This window comes from Folsomia candida, unplaced genomic scaffold (genome assembly GCF_002217175.1).
Source record: "Folsomia candida strain VU population unplaced genomic scaffold, ASM221717v1 Fcan01_Sc035, whole genome shotgun sequence".
Classification (NCBI taxonomy): Eukaryota; Metazoa; Arthropoda; class Collembola; order Entomobryomorpha; family Isotomidae; genus Folsomia; species Folsomia candida.
The window spans coordinates 1030175-1050159 of NW_019091227.1; the positions used below are offsets into that span (position 1 = coordinate 1030175).

At 32.9% G+C, this 19985-nt stretch overlaps 2 protein-coding genes across 2 annotated transcripts; both read right to left on the bottom strand.

Annotated features, from left to right (window-relative positions):
* Positions 1–5501: 5501 nt before the first annotated feature.
* Positions 5502–6608, bottom strand: LOC118439400. The gene is made up of 4 exons (XM_035860675.1): positions 6468–6608; positions 6240–6399; positions 5890–6134; positions 5502–5819 (listed from the first exon to the last, which is right to left on the bottom strand). Exons 1-4 carry the CDS (start codon positions 6582–6584, stop codon positions 5502–5504), a joined length of 840 nt encoding a protein of 279 aa, XP_035716568.1. The 5' UTR covers positions 6585–6608.
* A 201-nt stretch (positions 6609–6809) lies between these two features.
* Positions 6810–8354, bottom strand: LOC110860910. Its single transcript, XM_035860676.1, has 5 exons — positions 7644–8354; positions 7427–7582; positions 7260–7343; positions 7039–7184; positions 6810–6960 (listed from the first exon to the last, which is right to left on the bottom strand). The coding sequence occupies exons 1-5, from the start codon at positions 7833–7835 to the stop codon at positions 6810–6812; spliced, it is 729 nt and encodes a 242-aa protein (XP_035716569.1). The 5' UTR covers positions 7836–8354.
* Positions 8355–19985: the final 11631 nt, after the last annotated feature.

Genomic DNA, 19985 nt, shown 5'->3' on the forward strand with positions numbered 1-19985 from the left:
TTGTTTTGGCTATACAGAAATCCGTGTAAATTTTGAATGGCTAAAAAGATGAAGTAGTTCACGCAGTCGTTAAAAATTTTGTAAAGCGGGGAAATTTTGTAAAATAAGTTTACAAACATGCACAAAATAAAGAATGATTTAGGCAAGTTTACGAAAAAATTTTGAACTAATTTTTCTTGGAAATATTTATACAATTTTGTAAAAGTTTGCACGCTTATATAATTTACGAATTTTATAATATTACCAAGGCCTGCGTAAATTTCATCGACATTCCTAAAGTCTGTATGAATGTATGTAAATATTAAGGCCATTCCCGCAGTTCCTGATAACTATGTACACTCTTAGAAACCCGGTAACTAAGTTATTACCAGGCGGAGTATCTATGTGACTCTACCGCATGGTAATTGATTTACTATTGAGTGGTAGACATTTTGATACCAAACCGGTAATAACCCCGATCGCGAAATTTGAAAATATTACCAGTTGGTAACTAATTTTCTACCACTCAATAATAAGTTAGTTACTATGCGGTAGAGTCGCCAAAATCTGCAAGCTAATTTTCCTTCGAAATATTTCCAAAATTTTGTATTTAGAGTTTGTACACGCTTAAAAATGTTACCGACTTTGCAAGAAGTAAACTGGTAGTTAACTATATATATCGTAACATTGACTAAATTTAGCGTTAAATGGATAACTTCATTTTTAGTTATGCATCATTTAGCCATAATTTTAGTGAAGTCACTGTATTACTTTAAAACAAGTTAGACGTTACACCAGTCCGGGTAAGGCTGTAATGGCGTTTACTACATTCCGGGTACCTAGTCCCGCGAGAAATAAAGCTTGGTCCACACTCCACTTTTCCCTCGTCTTTGTGAAAAGAGTGTTCAATTGTGAATTAAAACTAAAGTAGGAATTAATTAATTTGCCTAATTAATTAGTTAAAATTCATGAATTATTCCACACCACCTGTACTAGATGTGGAGGAAACTGCTCGACTACCATCGCAATTTGGGCTGGACTGCTATTTGGATACTTTTAAGGGTAAGTTTATTTACAATAGCCCATAATTTACACTTTGCTCATTTCATTTTATTTTAAATTAGGAAATGCAATAGCGGACGACCCATTGTTACTTGTCAGCAAAGAAGATTAGGCAACAATTGTACCAATATTTTGCCATCGACGAAATTTTGGAATGGAATTCAGAAGTTTCTAACGGCACGATTTATGTATGCAAAAATGTGTTCTCCAATCTTTAAAGATGTACATGGGTTATCAATACTAAGGCAATTATTTCATATTATTTTTGGTTATTTTGCAAGCTGTGATTTAAGTAATTTAAGTGGATTTAATTGAAATAAATATTACCTAATAAATGTATTTACAAATACGGCATTCATTTTGTTGAGACACTAAATACTGCGACCATTATTCATTTTACTTAATATGGGGTTAGAACAGTAACCCCAACCAGGGTTAGCACCCAGACGAGAATAGGGTAAATGGCTAATTGCAAAGGGTAACTTTCGTTACTTTGTTGCTGAGTGGTGGCTGTATACCCCAAATCGGGTAAAGTCACTTTTACGTTTATTTTTAGTTATATTTTACTTCTTTTAGGGTAATAATTTTTAAGCGTGTAAGCTCGACACTTTACAAATTAAATACATAAAATTCCCCCGAATTCTAAAATTTTGTACACAGTTCTGGCTGTTGATCGTAAAACGACTTGCCTGATCAGTATTTTTCGAAATTTTAACATAGAAACCGTAGAAAATACTGATAAGGCAAGTCGTTTTACGATCAACTGCCAGAATTATTTCCTCAAATTTTTACCCCATCCTGCATTTTCCTACTCGAAGTTCCCTAAATCTTAATAGAGTTGTTGAAAACAGAGGAAAATCCACATACGTGCCGAGAGCATGAGAGATTTCATTCTTTGACCAGGATTACAATTCAATTTGATGTGCGGCGAAACGTGTTGAGACGTTGAAACGTTTTGAGAGCGTGTGACCCGTGATATTTGAAACGATCGAGTAAACACGGATCCAAATCCAAATCTGCGTTTCCGAGGAAATCTATTTGTTTTAAGGACCCTGTCCAGCCTCATTTTCACTCAATTCTAGTGGCAGTGAAACGGACAAAATACAATATTTTCGAGTTTCTCAGGGATTTTAATACAATGTTTTAATTTAATGAAGCAACTCATAGCGAATGTACTCCAAAGTTTGTTTTGTATTTTTTTTGCAAACTACTATATTTTACACATTTTTGCAAATGGTAACGTCGAAAGGTGTACTTTACGATATACGTGATATAATTAGGAGATAGGTACGTGTTTGGCAAAATTGAGAATAGGTTAGATTAAAAAAAACATGGTTTATTTGAGGTTTTAGTTTATTTTGAAATCCAAGAAATCCAAGAGTTTTAACTTTATTTTGAAATCCAACTTTTCTAGTGGATTTTACGTTTTAATGAAGTGATTTACTCCGAATTTTGTAATAATTTTAAACTTTTTTCTCAAATTATTTTACAAATTTTTCATGCGAATTGTTTTGAAGAATTTATATTTTGTAATTTAATAACGTCGAAAGATATGGTTTTCAAATGTACTCTAGCCAACGTCACAAAAAAGATAAGTAACCTAACTACTTACACAACTGACCCTGTCTTAGACTTGTTTTTTTAAATTTAGTTACGATATATTTTTTTAGCCTTATTTTAAATACTTTGTATTAAACTTGTGGAAACGATGAATTTATAAAGTTTACCAGGTTAAAAAATATAATTGAATTTTTCATGTCATTTTGATCGGAAAACTGCATTTTTAGTTCTACTTTTCTAGCAACGAAAGATAGGTTTCTTTAATTTGATGAGGCGATGCACTCACAATTAAAAAAAATACTTTTGTAATTTTTTAAAACGACGTTAGACATTTTTTATGAATTGTTGTGAAGAATTTATATTTTGTAATTCAATAACGTCAAAAGACATGAGTTTACCACTTAGGCGAGTTAATATCTAATAAACCGTAGTAACGTTAGAAGTAGCTCACCCTGTCATGATGATTAGACAGAACTTTGCATCGAAGGTGCGGAATAAGCCGGCAAAGTAGATCATAACTCGTATATATTCTTGCACCGATGGTGCAACAAAACCGGCTAGCCGTTGCACCATTACTGCAGCATTACCGACCATCCGGGATACAAAATTTTGAAAACTTTGTCAACATTGTATGACCATTTCTCCCGGATATTTTGCACTATTGGTGCGTTTTACATCCCATCCCCCAATTATTTCGCATCATTTTGTGTTACCAATTGTTAGACACCAATGGTTCTATTAACTTGTTAAAAAATTTGATTCGGTTTGTTTAGTACCAATGGTAGGACTAGGATATTCTATAATGGACAAAGGGATTTTTAATTAGCATCAATTGATGCATAAAACTCGTCAACGGACGGACGGACGGACGGACAAGAGGAATTCAATAGCTCTCATGCTACGCAGGGTGAGCTAATAAAGGTGGTTGAAGCTTAATGATCGTTTTATTTTACGTTAGTTTGTGACCTAACTTTTCTTTGAAATCCTTGTAAACTTGTGGAAGCGATGAATTTATAAAGTTTACAAAAATTTGATTTAATTTATTCACTCGTCATTTTGATGGGGAAACCAGATTTTTAAATAAGAATATAAAACTTGTTAATTGTGGCAAATAGTTGAGAAATTTTAGAATTGATTTTACAAGGTAATCGTTTCATGCTTATCACCAATTTGTATTAGACCAATTTTACCCTATTCACAACCTGTTTAAATATTTCATACACGATAAAATCCTTACTTAAAAATTTCCATATCTCAATTTTTAAATAATCTTTTAAATAAGTCAGTGTAGAAGATATTAAACCTTATCAAATTTAACACTGGTTGCTAAAAAAATGTGTACAAATGCAGGAATTTATTTTCATAAAAATTTACATCGAAATTTCCAAAGTTTTGTATTTTACGCGAAAATGTGCGCTATATTGAAAACACTTATAAATTTCACAATGCTGTTTTATATTCTCAAATTTTGTACTAGGAATTTGTAATTGAATTACGTCGAAATAAGATTAGTTTTTTAATGTGAAGCTTAAAAAGCAATTAAGATAACCCATCTGATGAAAAATAAGTTGTCCAAAGGTCGGTTATCCATCTTTTCATGGACCATTGAGAACTATATTGTATTACAAATAAGGTCAAATATAAATAAAAATATAAAATACAAAAAAATTGAAAAAAATGAAAAACTGAAATTATAAAAAATAGGAATATAGAAAAAACTGTATCACTTTACTTCAAAATTCAAATTCCAAAATTTTTGAGCAATCCTTTAAAATCAGTGTTGTGAATATGCACATAATTGAATTTGTCAAATTTAACACAGGCGCAAAAGTGTAAATATATAAATGCATGAATATAAATTTTTTCATAGCAAAATTTTGCATCGAAATTTTTATTTTATACGAACATTATTATGCGCCATACATATACTGAAAACAATTATTTCATATTTTATACTCTAAAAACTGTTATTTGTAATTGAATTACGTCGAAGTGGAATAAATTTATAATTTCGGGATTTAAAATGAGATTAAGGTAATGCATTTTCTTGGATGAATGGCTTAGCTTATAGAATAAAAAAGTAATTGATCTTTACTTTCTGGAGTTATGCTACTTTCATCTTTTCCAAATTTTTGCTTTAATGATGCTACCGTAGTTCCTGGGTGGTTTAAAAGTTATCAATTTCTTATCTTACTAGTCACTTTAATCGGCTTATATAACAAGCGATTTAGACTTTTACTACTTTCTCTTTACTGCACTTGTTACTGCGTTGTTAATAATTTGCATATTAAACAAGGCTTGACCTTTACTTTCCTTTGCTTTTATGACTCTTCAACTTCCTTTTTAATTTTAGCAACCTTGTTCATATCGAGTCAATTTGATATATCAATATCATGGCAACTCACACAACCCTTGGCAACTTTGTAAAATTAGTAAATTTGGTGAAAAAATTTTGTAAACTTTTTCAAAATAAAGAGGCGCTCTTGATCTAAGCAAGTTTACAAAAATTTGGAAGCTACACGCTTAGAAAAATATACTTAATCCAGAGTAAAACATAAACCTATATCAACCAAAAAATGACTCGATACCAAATCAGATAAACAGTAAGATTTTGTGAAAGGGTAGCCACTTTGACTCGAAATAAAGTGAAGTAGTTCAGGCTCATGCACTTAGTATTAGGTTCACTACGCTCACTTCAAAAAAAGTGGTCATATATTGAGCTCGATATTAAGTGCACATCTTACCCCGTAAAAAGTGAATGTTTTGTTGATGGTCACTAAAAATAAAGTTAGCAGGCAAACCCGGTCTTTTTAAATGCTTGAAATATTTATTGACTATAGATTCAATAATAACAACCAAATAATCACAACTTATGTTTAATATTTTTGTACTAATGTAACCTAAATACGGCACATGATTTGTCCGATCAGAGCTTGAACAACCGGCGGAATTGGTGAGTGACTTCCGTTTCCGGCTACTCCATGGGAAATGAATGTCCAGTGATCATACGACTCGAGAGGAAAGGGTAATCCAAGCACTGTAAAAGTTTTGAAACAGGTGTCGAGGGCGACTAGGAATCTTGAACCGCACGGGATTGCCACTTTATCGATGATGACATAAAACGCATCAAATTTCAATAGCGCTGGAATTCCCAATGCGAGTATGAATGGAGCTTTATTGCGATTTTCATCTAAGACATCCGCCACATGCGTATTTACCTAATACAAAAATAAAAACGGGCCATTGAATTTATGTGAAGATGTCGATATATGTATGATACATCCTTACCGATTTAAAAATGATGAGACTTTTGAGGCAGTCTAAATCAGAAGCTTTAATTGATTTAAAGTGCTTTGGAGACTTAGAGGCTGCGGGGATTTTTCTTTTTCGTGTTCCACAGATATTTGCCTGCGGCGATTCAGAAAGACTTTGCTGCTCAGTCGACATAGTATTTCCGGATGCTGGCGTCGCTTTTCTTCCACATGATGGTAGAACGTATGGCAAAAGGCAGTAGGCGAGTGTCATTTTGTCATCTAAGTATAATGAGAAATCTTATCTAATCTTATCTTATCTAATCTTATTATCTAAGTCCTATATTATCATACTTCAAAATTTTTGTCTAAAATATCGCTCCTCACCATCATCCAAATCGCTAACTCCTTTGAGGACATCTAGCTTCTTCATATAGTTAATGTCGCTTTGATCGGCGTAATCTAACAGCAATTTTGAAACTCGAGGCCACTTGTTATACAAGACAAGAGACAGCTTTGGATGGCGAACATTAAAGTCCTGGACAATCTATAAGGCAAGTCGAATATCAGATACTATTTAAACGACAAAAGGAAAGTTAAAAATAGACCACCCACCATTCCTTCAGTGTCAAAGAGACGAGGCATAATGTTCATAATAGACTCTAAATGAAATTGCCCCGTTTGATGGAGTCGACGAATGTACGTTCGCCTCGAAAACACCGTGTCTTTCATGTGATTTTTTATTTCATTTCCAAAATTGTGCTACATGTAAGTTAGTATGTCTTCCTCAGGCTGGTCATCTAGAATTAAAGAACTCTGAGAATGCGGTAGATACGTATGATAGTGTTGTAAAATTATTACCATTCTCATTTTCAGAATCCCAAGATTGTAAAACTGCTTCGTCTAGTTTGTACTCCAATACTGTCCTTTTGGAGTTAATTGCCTTTCTTTGATTTTTTAATCTCTCCTCCAAAAACCCAGTAGCGCCACAATATGGGGAGCTAAAAAACCACATCTCATATCCGTTTTGTAATTTTCTCCGATCCCCAAACGTCGGGTATAATTCACCAAATCCTTGGCCAACTGCTCCAAAGCTTCCTTGCTAGGTCTGCAAAATAAATATTGAAACACTAAATGTCTAAACATGGTAAATAAATATAAAACGATGAAGAATATTGTCACAAACCGGGTTCCATGGTGCAAAATGACAGCATCGATAAGAACAGCTGCAATAAGTTGCCTATCTGCTTTAATGATCATTAAATTCTCTGGAATCTTGGTGGCGACGATTTTTTGTAAAGAAGTAGATTTCTGAAGGACCTCGTTTATATCCTACATAGAATATGGAAAAAGGACATCAAATGGCACTTCACAAGTCATGCATAAATGACTCTAAAATTCACTCACAAATCCATAGATATTCCTACGTGACGAAGATTGACGGGGAATTTGTTTTAGATTTGGAGCGGTCCCCGCCTGGCTTGAAACATTCTACATGCAAATTAAAATAAAACGAAATTTGAATTCTACTGAGTATAATAAATTAAATTGATATTGATGGATGAAATAATTACACTGTTCGAATTTGCTACTGCTGCTCCCGGAGAAGCAAATACCTGGTTATCAATTTGTGACCTTACTGGAAAACGGGTTTTAATTGGTACAAGATTTGACGGCACTAAAAGCTCTTGACAATTTTGTGAGTCCAAGACTGGAGCGGGTGGCAACTCCTGAAATATAATTCTTTAAGGGACAGTATTACAACCTCAAATATTGGCAAACTTATCAAACCTTATTTTTAATTTCCTCCTGATTTGAATGCGAGTTGGAGCTTTTTGAACTACATTTTAGTATTGACGGCGACAAGCACAGCCCCCTTTCACGTGCTTCTTTCTCGTCTAAAATGTCATTGGTATCAATTGAAATCCCAGCTTCAGAATGAGTTTCGTCTGGAACATGAGAAATTTTCAGTCTCAGGAACATTGACGTGAAACGTCTGAAAAATTAAATACAAAATTAGTTTTTCGCACTTACTTTATTGTTTAATTTAAATACACCCATAAATTCCAAAATCATTCAGAAATTAATCCAATAAACATCGTACATAGGAAATTAATGACTAAATTAATTTAATTGGAAGGATCATATAACTAGATAAATCATTTAATTTGAACGACTGCATTGAATACAAGGGCAGGAAGAAGGCAAAATCATTTATATCAATAATTCGGACAGATTTTTTATCATTTAGAACATAACTACAAAAATGGTTATCATACTCTCCACTCATTTCGGAAATTATTATACTACAGTCTCCATCTTCCAAAATAATTAATTCAATTCGACCAAACAACTGTTCCTCTTCTCTGCAGCCCAAGTACACAAAACTACCAATCCGATACTCCAACCCGTTTAAAGTTGCCTTGTTAGAAATTTTTACCATTTCCATGTTAAATCTGTCCCTAATTAAATTCTCGAATTCCAAAGACGCTACTTGAACTGTGTCGTAAATATCACAATGAAAATCATTAGGGTAGAACTCATTTTTAGACAACAGACGAAAACGGGACAGTTGATGACGATAACAGGCTGATTTGGCAATATTTCTAAAATTACAAGTCATATGCGCATTTGTTTTAAAGAATTTATGTTTTGCTTCATATGCCATGCTCCAAAAATAATGAAGTGGTCCAATCAATTCAATTGAACTTGCATAATGCAATAAATGGTGATGCTTTGGCTTGAGCAATTTCTTAAATATTCCTTGATATGACATACAAAATTCCGAAATCAATGAGTCTACATATGTCAAACCACCCTTAGAGATACTTGGAGCCATTAGAATATCTAAAATTTCCCTAAACGTGAGAAACAAATTCCACTGAATATTCCCGACTGGGACCAAGTCACCAATTAGCAGAGGTAAGACCGTTATCAAGCATAGTGATTGGGAAGCATTCTGGCCAGATTTGGAATCACCTTTAAGGTAACTTTGTTTAAAAATTGAAGGCTTGGTATTGCAGAAATGTCTACCATAATCGAAGGATTCAATCCTGTGATTTAATTTGTCTAAGGTCATGAATTTTTGACTTATTAAGTGCTGAAGTAAAAGAATAACTAAATCCATACCAACTCCCTCAAATGTATCATGCATGATATCGAACACTACCATCTTCGTAACATGGTGATATGGAAGCCGATTGAGTACTGATTCAAATTCTGTTGCTGAAAAGTTATTAGACCTAAGGTCAGCAGTGTAGTTTTCTACCGTACGTAAATTAGCGTCATTTAAAATAAAAGATTTCTGGCATTCTTGTCTATGTAATCTACAACGTCGACATGGAAAATTGGCAGTGAAACCTTCTGTAAACCCTAAAATGGAGTGAAGGCCTAAATTATCCCCAGATAATTGAGCAAGTGCAACTTTCACATTCGTCTTTACCCCGTTAAGGTCAAAATCAATTCCCACATTCCACAGCGAAATTAATTCCTCAACTCAACTCGCACAACGAATTTGATGAAGAAATTTTCATGTCAGAGCTTTTCACTGATGCTAACAGAAGAATATTATCTAACGATGACAACATAAATTTTGGGAGATCAAGAATCGAATAGTAGAAGTTACTCAGCTTATGCTTGCCAGCCTTCGACCCTAAAGGATTTGCTACCTCAGCCTCGTCAAAGTAAATATTTATAAATATTGTGTTTTTGGGGAAATTCATTTGGCTAAAAAGCAATCCATCGCGGAACGTAGTAAACACATCTCCATTATACGACTTGTTTAATTCAAGAATCTCAAAGAAACCAGGTTTTCGTAAAAGTTGGAGAAGTGACTCCGTAATTGAAATGTACTGCATTGTCACAGGGCGATAAAATTGTCTCTCCGGCGTGCGACGAAAAGCCAGGTCAGAGTCGAGTACAATTGGTTTGGAGTTTATTATCAAGTCGTTTTCAGTCAAGTATTTGTCAAGCTTATACTTCGTATCTAGTCCATCAAAAGTTGAATTTAACAAATCAATTTCCTCGTTCACTGAGTTAACTAAATCATCCATACTGGGATCAAAAAGCTGGGTGCGAACTATATTTTTTATATTTTGTAAAATACTATCTACCAATAATTTTATAGAGGAAATAATGTCATCAAACGTGCTCATTGGCACTTTTCCTGATTGTAAGATGCTAGCTAAAACTTTCATCGCAAAATATTTTAAGTCAAGAGCTTGATTTTCCGATCCTGTATCATTCCCTAAATCTTGAACCTCCGCCTCTATTTCATCCACTAATTGATCATCGCTATCCTGAGAGAGAAATATTCTTTTGTGAAGCTTAAAAATATTTCGAAAGTGATTTACAAATGATCGTCTTTCAAATAACCCGTCACAGTGTACACACTTGTGAACGTCACTGTGGCTAAGCCTATGTGTTGTCTTAATATGTACAAGTAATTTAGAAAAATTTACAAAGCCTGTTTTACATAAAAAACATACATAAACTTCTCGCGATTTAGTAGCCTGTAAAGCTCGCAAGATCTTCAAACGTGGACCCATGCTTGGAACGATTTCCTTTAGATTTTCTTCAGTTAATAACAGGTAGCTCTCGTCGTCAATATCATTATCTAGAACACATACAATCAAATATTTAATAATTGGCAGGCTTGGAAAACGGCAAAACTACCTTCAAATTGGGAGAATAAGTTGTCCAAGCCAAGTTGCTGCAACATTCGCCTCAAATCGCCTGAATTGTTTTGGGACATGGTGATCGGCTTAGTCTCCTAAAAACACGAAATGTTATTAAATTAATAAATTGAAGAGTTATTGAACACATTTCAGTCTCAGTCGGGTAATAGCCAGACTTTAAAATACAAAATTCTACTCCAAATGAAAGTTCTTACCTGTGAAGCTACAATCATGCGAAGCTAGAATCGCCTGTGGCTTTGAATAGACGGTTCCTCAATTAAAATCTTAAATTATAATCTTGCAAATTGAAAAGTAATTTTAGCAAAATTATTCTTCCTCTGAGAGGAAGGAGAACAGAGAGAATGAGTGAGTAACCCGCTCACAGACTCGTGGTGGTGGATAGCTTTTTTAATGCTCGATTTCGGGCACTACGCGACGTCATATCTAGCTTTGCATACTAGATTTTTAGTATGTGAATTTGAGTGTGCTGGATATCAAGTTCAAAATCATTTCAATTACTATTTATTAAGTAAGCACCTAGTAAACAAGTAAGTTTTCGATGGCCACTTTTTAACAGGTATCCGTTTGGGTTAACTTTATTCCAAACTTGCCTGTTGACTAGAAATAGATGTCAGTTTACTTATTATAAATCAATGTAGGAAGTTACCCCGATATTTGATTTGGGAATTTCTAAGCGTGTAATTTACCTCAGAAATATATATTTTTTAAATTTAAATTTTGTAAATGTTTGTATGTTACCAAGCCCTGTGTGAATTGTTAATAAGTTTTTTCAATAATTGAATATTCTCCTAAATTAGCTGGACATTTTTATTGTGAGCGAAAATTTCTCGTAAATTTTATTGGGATCAACCTAAATAATTTTCAAAAACAAGACTATTAAATATATTAATATATTATAGAATATTTAAAAAATAATGGTTACATTTTACGGTGATGTGCAAGACAAGAATCTAAAGATTTATCATACAATTGCAATTAAATGTAATTTTTTTATCGACGTGAAACATGCCAATTTTTGCAATTATATAAAGCGACATGTCATTTACCATTTAGATATTTAAAATTACAGGTGAAAATGTTTAATAAACATTTTTATTGTAATTACGAAACCATACAATTTTTTTCTAACGTTAGAACCAAGTAGAAATTAATATGCATTTTTTAATTCAATTTGAAACTTTTTGCAAATTTTAAAATTTTCCAAATCATGAAGCATTATTCTTCCAAACATTTTCAATTTCCAAAATGAATCCAAAAATTTCTTTTTCCCAGATTCAATTCGTCCTCACCACATTTCTCTATCAGAACTGAGTTCTTCCAACTTTCCGTGACACGGTTAGATAAGGTTTACAAATTTATTTCAGAAATATAAAACGTAACATTGACCAAAATTTTATTTTACAAATCAGAACCATAATAGAGAAAAAAACTTTGTAGTTACAATTGTAATAAAATTCTCCCAAACTCTGACCCTGTTTTGTTCTTACTCGAAGTTCTCAAAATCTAAATAGCGTTGTAGAAAACAGAACAAAATCCACATTCGTGCCGAGAGCACGAGAGATTTCACTCTTTGACCAGGATTCATTGCATTGATGCAATGCAATTTAATACAATTCAATTTGATGTGCGGTGGAACGTGATGAGAGCGTGTGACCCGTGATGTTAGAAACGATCGAGTAAACACGGATATCCAAATGAGTACTTGGAGGGGTCCGGATTAGGTAAGGCCTAATCCGGACCCCTCCAAGTACTTTTCGATGTAAGATAACTTTTCGATGTAAGATAACCTTGGAAACTTATATTTTAATGTTTTGGCAAAATAGAACATTTGTTAGGTTATTCACAATTTTATGCTGTATTTGTGACTTGATTTTATTTTAAAATCCACGAAATACACGAATTTCTACTTTTCTAGTGGATTTTACAATTTAATGAATAGATTCGCTCGGAATTTTGTAATAAATAATTTGATATTTAAAAAACATTATTTAACACATTTCTATTACAAATTGTCGTGAAGAATTTATATTTTGAAACTAAATAACGACGAAAGATATGATTTTACGATGTACTCGAGCTAACATCACAAAAAAGATAGGTAACTTACACAATGGACCAGCTTTAGATTTGCCTTTTATTTCGTTTACGGTATATGTTTAAAAATTTTGTAAACTTGTGGAAACGGTGAATTTGTAAAGTTCGCCGGGTAACAAAAATATGGTTGAATTTTACGTCATTTTAATCTGAAAACTACATTTTTAGTTCCACTTTTCTTGCAATAAAAGACCTTAATTTTATGAGGCGATGCACTCGCAATTTTGTAATAATTTCGGGATAAAAAAACTATTTTACACATTTTTGTAATAAATTGTTTTTTAAGAATTTATAATTTGTAATTCAATAACGTCGAAAGATGTAGTTTTATAATGTACTTGAATAAATCTCAAAGGAAAATTCATGGTCTTCAGTACTGACGCTTGTTCGAGACCTTTAATGAAAACCTATTCAATCAATTCAGTCAATCAAACTTTTAGTTGAATTATATTTTTATTTTACGGTATATTTGTAGTCTGAATATAAAATTTTTGTAAACTTGTGGAGGAAACGGTGAATCTAGGAGTAGTACTTGGAGTGGTGGGGATTAGGCCTTGACCTAATCCGGACCCCTCCAAGTACTACAAGTGAGCCCTTATCCTTTCACTTTTCCTATTATATCCTCACTGCACAATTTACATATTAGAATCTATAAAGATCACCAAGTTAAAAAAATATGATTGAATTTTACATTTCATTTTGATGGAAAAATTACATTTTTATTCTAGTTTTCTAGCAAAGAAAGGCTTTAATTTGATGAGGCAATGCATTCGCAATTTTGTAATCGACAAACTTGAATTTTTTAAACATTATTTTCAAAAATGATCGAAACACTGCATTTTTAATTCCACTTTTCTGACAAAGGAAAGTAGAAGGAGATGGTAATTTTTTGGGGTCTGGTGGGCCACGGGTTTTTATTTTTCTTAGTGAGGCAAATACCTAACAACGAAAAAATTACTAAGTATGCATTTGACCCACCCCAAAAAAGTGACCATCTGCGATATCTCAGTCATTTTTCAACCGATTTTGATGAAATTTTGCACCGATTATTGTTACATAATATAGAAACGGGATCTGATCCGACTAAGGGATTACATGATCTTGACCGGAATTATGGGCAAAAATGTATCCTTAGAAACACATTTGTAATTATTGCTAGTTACTAGCAAACTTTATCAAAAGTTTGATACCCACGAATTGTAGGGCAGTTTATCCCGAAAATTTTAAGTATAAATACATCAAAATCCGTTAAGAATTGGCTTAGTTATTCCAATTTGAAGTTCAGAAATTCCTGCTCGTGCTACGAATCATTGCCATTGACAACGACGCAAGACTAATAAATTGAAAACAAATTACATTCAAAACTGTAAACAGCATAACTAATTGTTTCTGTAACATGCTTGGTAAACTGCATGAAATTGTTGTTGGTTTTGCACCTCCAGATCAGGTCTTTTGGTGTTTAGTAATCTAGGCCGGACATTTTGACCAAAATGATATAAATCGGTTAAGAAATAACGGATTTATTCAATTTTAAACACCCAGAATTTAATAAAATTATTCCGGATCAAACTACTGAAAAGGGGTAGTGCAATGCAGTCATCCAATGGACAATCTAATTCCCCAATTAAAAGTTATAAATAAACAAGGTCCCTAAAAAGGGGAAATCTTAGTGAGGGAGTGCAATCACAACTAATAAATAAAATTAGATTGGAGAATTTTTGCATCACCGCTCTCGGTACCATTTTTATTACTGGAAGCATTAATCGTTTAAATAGAACACTTGCTCCCTCAAAAGGTTCGATGATTTTGCATAGAGTAGCCAAATTAATATATGAAGTTGAAATTTGTATATTTTTTTAAACAAATACGTAGCTCAGAATTATTTAGCCATTATATCTTACATATCTACCTCAGTTAATTTAACCCACTTCTCGTTCACTACACAGTAAAAATGTATTCCTTCCTCAATTTATTCAATAAAACTAAGAATTCATGCGTATGCAAAGAAAAATTTATACTGCATCCAGTAAAAATGGTACCGAGAGCGGTGATGCAAAAATTCTCCAATCTAATTTTATTTATTAGTTGTGATTGCACTCCCTCACTAAGATTTCCCCTTTTTAGGGACCTTGTTTATTTATTTCTGAAGGTATTATAGAGTAATAATAAATAAATTGCGTAAAGATGAAAAAACTTACTTCTAACTACTTTTGGAGCTCGAAAACCAAAGATCTCGACATCCAGGTTTTTTAGGACTGCTGGGGCTAATATTTCCACAACGATGACAAATCGCTGAATACAACCAATTTGAGAATGGAAGGTGCTTACATAAGGTTACCAAACTCCAAAAATTACCATCTCCTTCATTAATTTGATGAAGCAATTCACTCCCAATTTGTAATAATTTTGTATTTTTTAAAATCATTTTACATATTTTTACAAATTGTTCTCTAAGAATTTATAATTTGTATTTCAATAACGTAGGAAGATGTGATTTTAAGATGTAGGCGAGCCAATGTAAAAAAGAGATCCTTTGAATTTATTTATCCGTTTACAATATATTTATGAACTGATTTTACTTTTAAATCCTTGTAAACTTGTGGAAACGGTGAATTATATAATGTTTACACAAATGTGATTGAATTTATTCACTCGTTGTTTTGATAGGAAAGCAAGATTTTTAAACAGGAATTTAACTTGTTAATTGTGGTTAATAGTTTTGAGAAATTTTACAATTGGTTTTACAAAGTGCTCGTTTAATACTTATCACCAATTTTGATTAGGTCCATTTTACTCTGTTAAATATTTCGTACTTGAAAAAATACTTCAAAATTTAGATTCCTCAAATTTTTTGTAATCCTTTAAAATCAGTGTTATGATGTACATTATTGAAGCTTAACACTGGTGAGAAATGTAAATATATATATCCATGAATATACATTGTTTCGTGTCAAAATGTTGCATCGAAATTTTGTATCAAAATTACCAAAATTTTGATTTTACATGGATATTATATGAGCTTTAAAAACATTCATCACGGAATTTTTAGCATGCAAAGCTTATAGACATTCTTCAATTTACAAAAAATCTAACTATGCACATACACACTCAATAATTTTAAAATACAATTATTACCGGCGGAGGTATTATGCAAATCTTCCGCTTCGGTAATAAATTATCACCGTTGGGTGACATATATACAGAGTCGAAATCCTGCCCAGCTCGCAATGTCGACGCTCTAACAATGCGATGGTGTGAAGTGCAACCCTCTGGATTTGGTTGAAAATTTTATACATTATGTGGTCCATGTCAATACAACCAACGTTTCTTCAGCCAGTTTGTGCGATGGTCAGAATTTGCCAAAATATTTGAGGTCAAAGTTGAAAAATGTGCAATTTTTAGCACGAGAAGAGAATGGAAGTTAAGTGTGCTTCTAACACCTAGTAAAAATCGCCCGTTTTGCGACTTTGACCTTAAATATTTTGGCAAATTCTGACCATCGCACAAACTGCCTGAAGAAACGTTGGTTGTATTGACATGGACCATATATTCTCAAAATTTCAACCAAATCGGAGGATTACACTTCACACGATCGCACTGTTAGTAACAAAAGTATGTATTACCGACACTCGAGGCAATTTCTTACCCTTAGAAGCCCACTTATATATTACTATAGTGTTACCTTGTGGTAAAATTCTATGGTACTTCCAGCGGTAACAATCGTATCAAAATTATTGAGAGCCTACATTAATGGCACATTTTATGTTCTAAAAAACCTTATTAATAATTTTGTAATAATTCAGTTAGAAATAAGTCTGAAATAATTCAATTTATGATAATTTTGTAATTGAATTACGTCGAAACAGAATAAATTTTTGATTTCGCTACGAAAAACGAGATTTAGATACATCGGTCCTATTGAAGGTATTAGATAACTTGCAGAATTAGAAATCAATTGATCCTTACTTTCTTGATTTATCTGTTACGTTCCAGAATTTTAGGTATGCTAGTGCCTAAAATTAGTAACAATGCTACCATTTTTAGTAACATTGCCATCCTGGTTTATGCATGTGTAGCATAATAAGTATCAATTTCTTATCTGACTAGTGACTTTAATCTGCTTGTATGACAAGCGATTTTGCCTTTTACTACTTTCTCTTTACTGCACTTGGTACTACGTTGTTAATAATTTGCATACTAAAAAGGGCTTGACCATGACTTTCTCCAAGTTACGATTCCTCTACTTGCAGGACTTTCTTCAATTTAATTTAAGCAACCTTAGCATTTGTATAATTTGAAAACTCACGCAGTTTTTAGCAACTTTGCAAAATCCGTATATTTTGTAAAATACTTTTACAAACTTGTACAAAATCTAACACAGAATATAGATTCTACCAGAAGAATCGATCTTATGTATTCGAGTGACGCTTATGGAAGAACGGGGAGAGCCAACCAAATAACTCGGTGTACATTTGGCCCACCTGGGGGATGGCACCTCCGCATCATCATCATCACCACATCTCCTCGCATCAAAAAATGAGGATGAAAGCACATAGGTGGCGGTGGCACCCCGATTTGTGCACCAGAACACACCCTCGTAGAGCATCAAATTTGTGGAGACGCGGCTCAGAATGGTGTGTTCTGGTGCAGAAATGGGGGTGCCACCGCCACCTATGTGCTTTCATCTTCATTTTTTGATGCGAGGAGATGTGGTGATGATGATGATGCGGAGGTGCCATCCCCCAGGTGGGCCAAATGTACACCGAGTTATTTGGTTGGCTCTCCCCGTTCTTCCATAAGCGTCACTCGAATACATAAGATCGATTCTTCTGGTAGAATCTATATTCTGTGAAAATCTAAAAACACCATTTGGATTTTTTTTTGTCAAAATCCACGCCAAATTACATTTTTTCTTTAATACTATACACAATATAAAGTTTATAAACATAAATTAAAAACATCATGTACATAATTTAAAATAAATGTTTATCCTCTGGAATTTCAAACCTGGAAAAAAATACCAGGATAATTTCTACCATACTGTGATTAATTTGTGTAACTTATTTTACGAAATTTGTACACTTTTCTTTGCTAGTTCGCATTACTTTTTATATTTTTATGGAAAATTTGAAACACTTTACGTCCAAATTTCAACCACTTTTTCGTCAAAACCTTTACTAAATTAAACAAACAAGTTGATCTCAACCGTTATCACCGTTTCAATTCCATTCACTCACTTTCCCTTTGATCCCTCAGTTATCGGATCAACCGTTTTTTCTAAACGTGCAAACTATTACAAACTAAAATGACGCCCTTGACGTGAATGTACGAAGTAAAGTGTTAAATTCTTTAAAAATTAAAAATTACATACCTATGTAACAAACTTGTAAAAAACTGGTGTTTTGTATTTCTTATTGATAAATTTATTGTATAATTTCATACGGTATACCGTTTAGAAATTAAATTCACACAAATTTTTACAATCCGGGAAACTTTATAAGCATATTGTGTAAACTCATGACAGTCATGACACAAAATTGTACAAAATATGGACACATTCAATAAGAAGGAACTTCACTAGGTTACAAACGGGTGAATCTTCTAATAGATTAGCAGCCATTTAATGTTTTTTATAAACTCACGGCAAGACGATGGTACCGATCTTTACTCTTGTTAAACAGTTCAAAGACGCTGCAATGCTTTAAGCGGCGTACAGGAATTGCAAAAAATTCTGTTTTTTTTGCCTATGCGAAAATCCGTATAAATTATGAATGGCTACAAAGATGAAGTAATTCACGCCGTCATTACTAATTTTGTACTACCGGTAAATTTTATAAAATAATTTTACAAGCTTGCACACAATAAAAACACGTCTTTGATCTGAGGAAGGTTTTAAAAAAAATTGTAAGGTAATTTTGCCTCATTATTTCATAATTATCATTTTGTCATACGACTAGATTTTGATCGTAACACGAGATCCAAAAAATTATGTAACTTAGAAACCCGGCATAATTTCTTTGTGCGATTTTTAAGGTTACTTAACGCGTTACATAATTTATAGATAGCGAATTAGATAGGCGAACTTGACTTTCTCTCCTCTGCATACTTGCACTGCATTAATTTGCATAGTAACAAACCCTGACTTTCTCCTCTACAAGTACGTTTTGTCTTTCGAGCTGCGCTCCTATTTTGCTAACTGGATAAACTCTAAACAATTTGGTGGCAACCTGTTACCACGCGGTAACAGGTGATACTCCAACCACACCAATTTAAGAGAAATTTAAGTCTTTTCAATTCGTGACAATCAAAACGTATTATTATTATGTTTTTGAAAAACATTTTCATAATATGTATAATCTGAAAATTAAATTGTTTTTATTACCAAATTTGGTAACGATTTGTTACCAAATATGGTAACAATTTGTTAGCGAGTAGTATACCTGCACATAATTGTCGATGGAATTAAATTGGTCGCTCTTCCGTTGGTGATTCACCTTACGTTTGATAAAAAAGTGTCCAAAAGCAGAATATTCAAAATTCGTGTCAATTTCCAAAGTTTATTGGCATCGAAATTAAAAACATCTAATCTGCATTTATTATTATGTTTAAAGATACAAAATTTGAAAAGGGATTTTAAGTTCGACAATTCACGCAGTCTGTTGTAACTTTGTAAAACCGAAACTTTTACAAAATAAAAAAACCTTTGATATGAGCGAGTTTACAGAAATATGAAAGCTAATTTTCCTATGAAATATTTTGTAAAATTTTGTAACTCTATAGAATTTACGGATTTCGTAAAATTCATATCCTATTTTCACAAAAAACTGGATGATCTTCATTAATTAAAAATGTTACTAATTTCCCCAAAAAATTGAATTCGACGTTGAAATTTTCTTAAAAAACTTACTTTTAAAGAATAAAACGACGAATAAAATAAAATCTATATTATAAGCTGGAAATGTTTGTCTGCAACGGAAGTTAAAGTAATTTTCCGTGACGGAAGTAAAAGTGGAGAAAGTTTCACTTCCCTCACAACAGGCATTTCCAGCGAATTATATAGAGGCAATAAAGAAACAATTCGGTGGAATTATGAACAATCCGACTTAATTTTCGCGAAAATCAAATAAAGTTTCGCCCGGCGGGAGACGGGCTGATACGCTAGTTTTAATAACGTGGGAAGATGTGATTTTAGGATGTACTCGAGCCAATATCAAAGCAGATGCAGTTGGTTTAATTTATGCGTATGTTTTACGCTGTATATCTGATTTTACTTTGAAATCCTTTGTAAACTTGTGAAAACGGTGAATTTATAAGGTTTACAAAAATTTGATTGAATTTATTC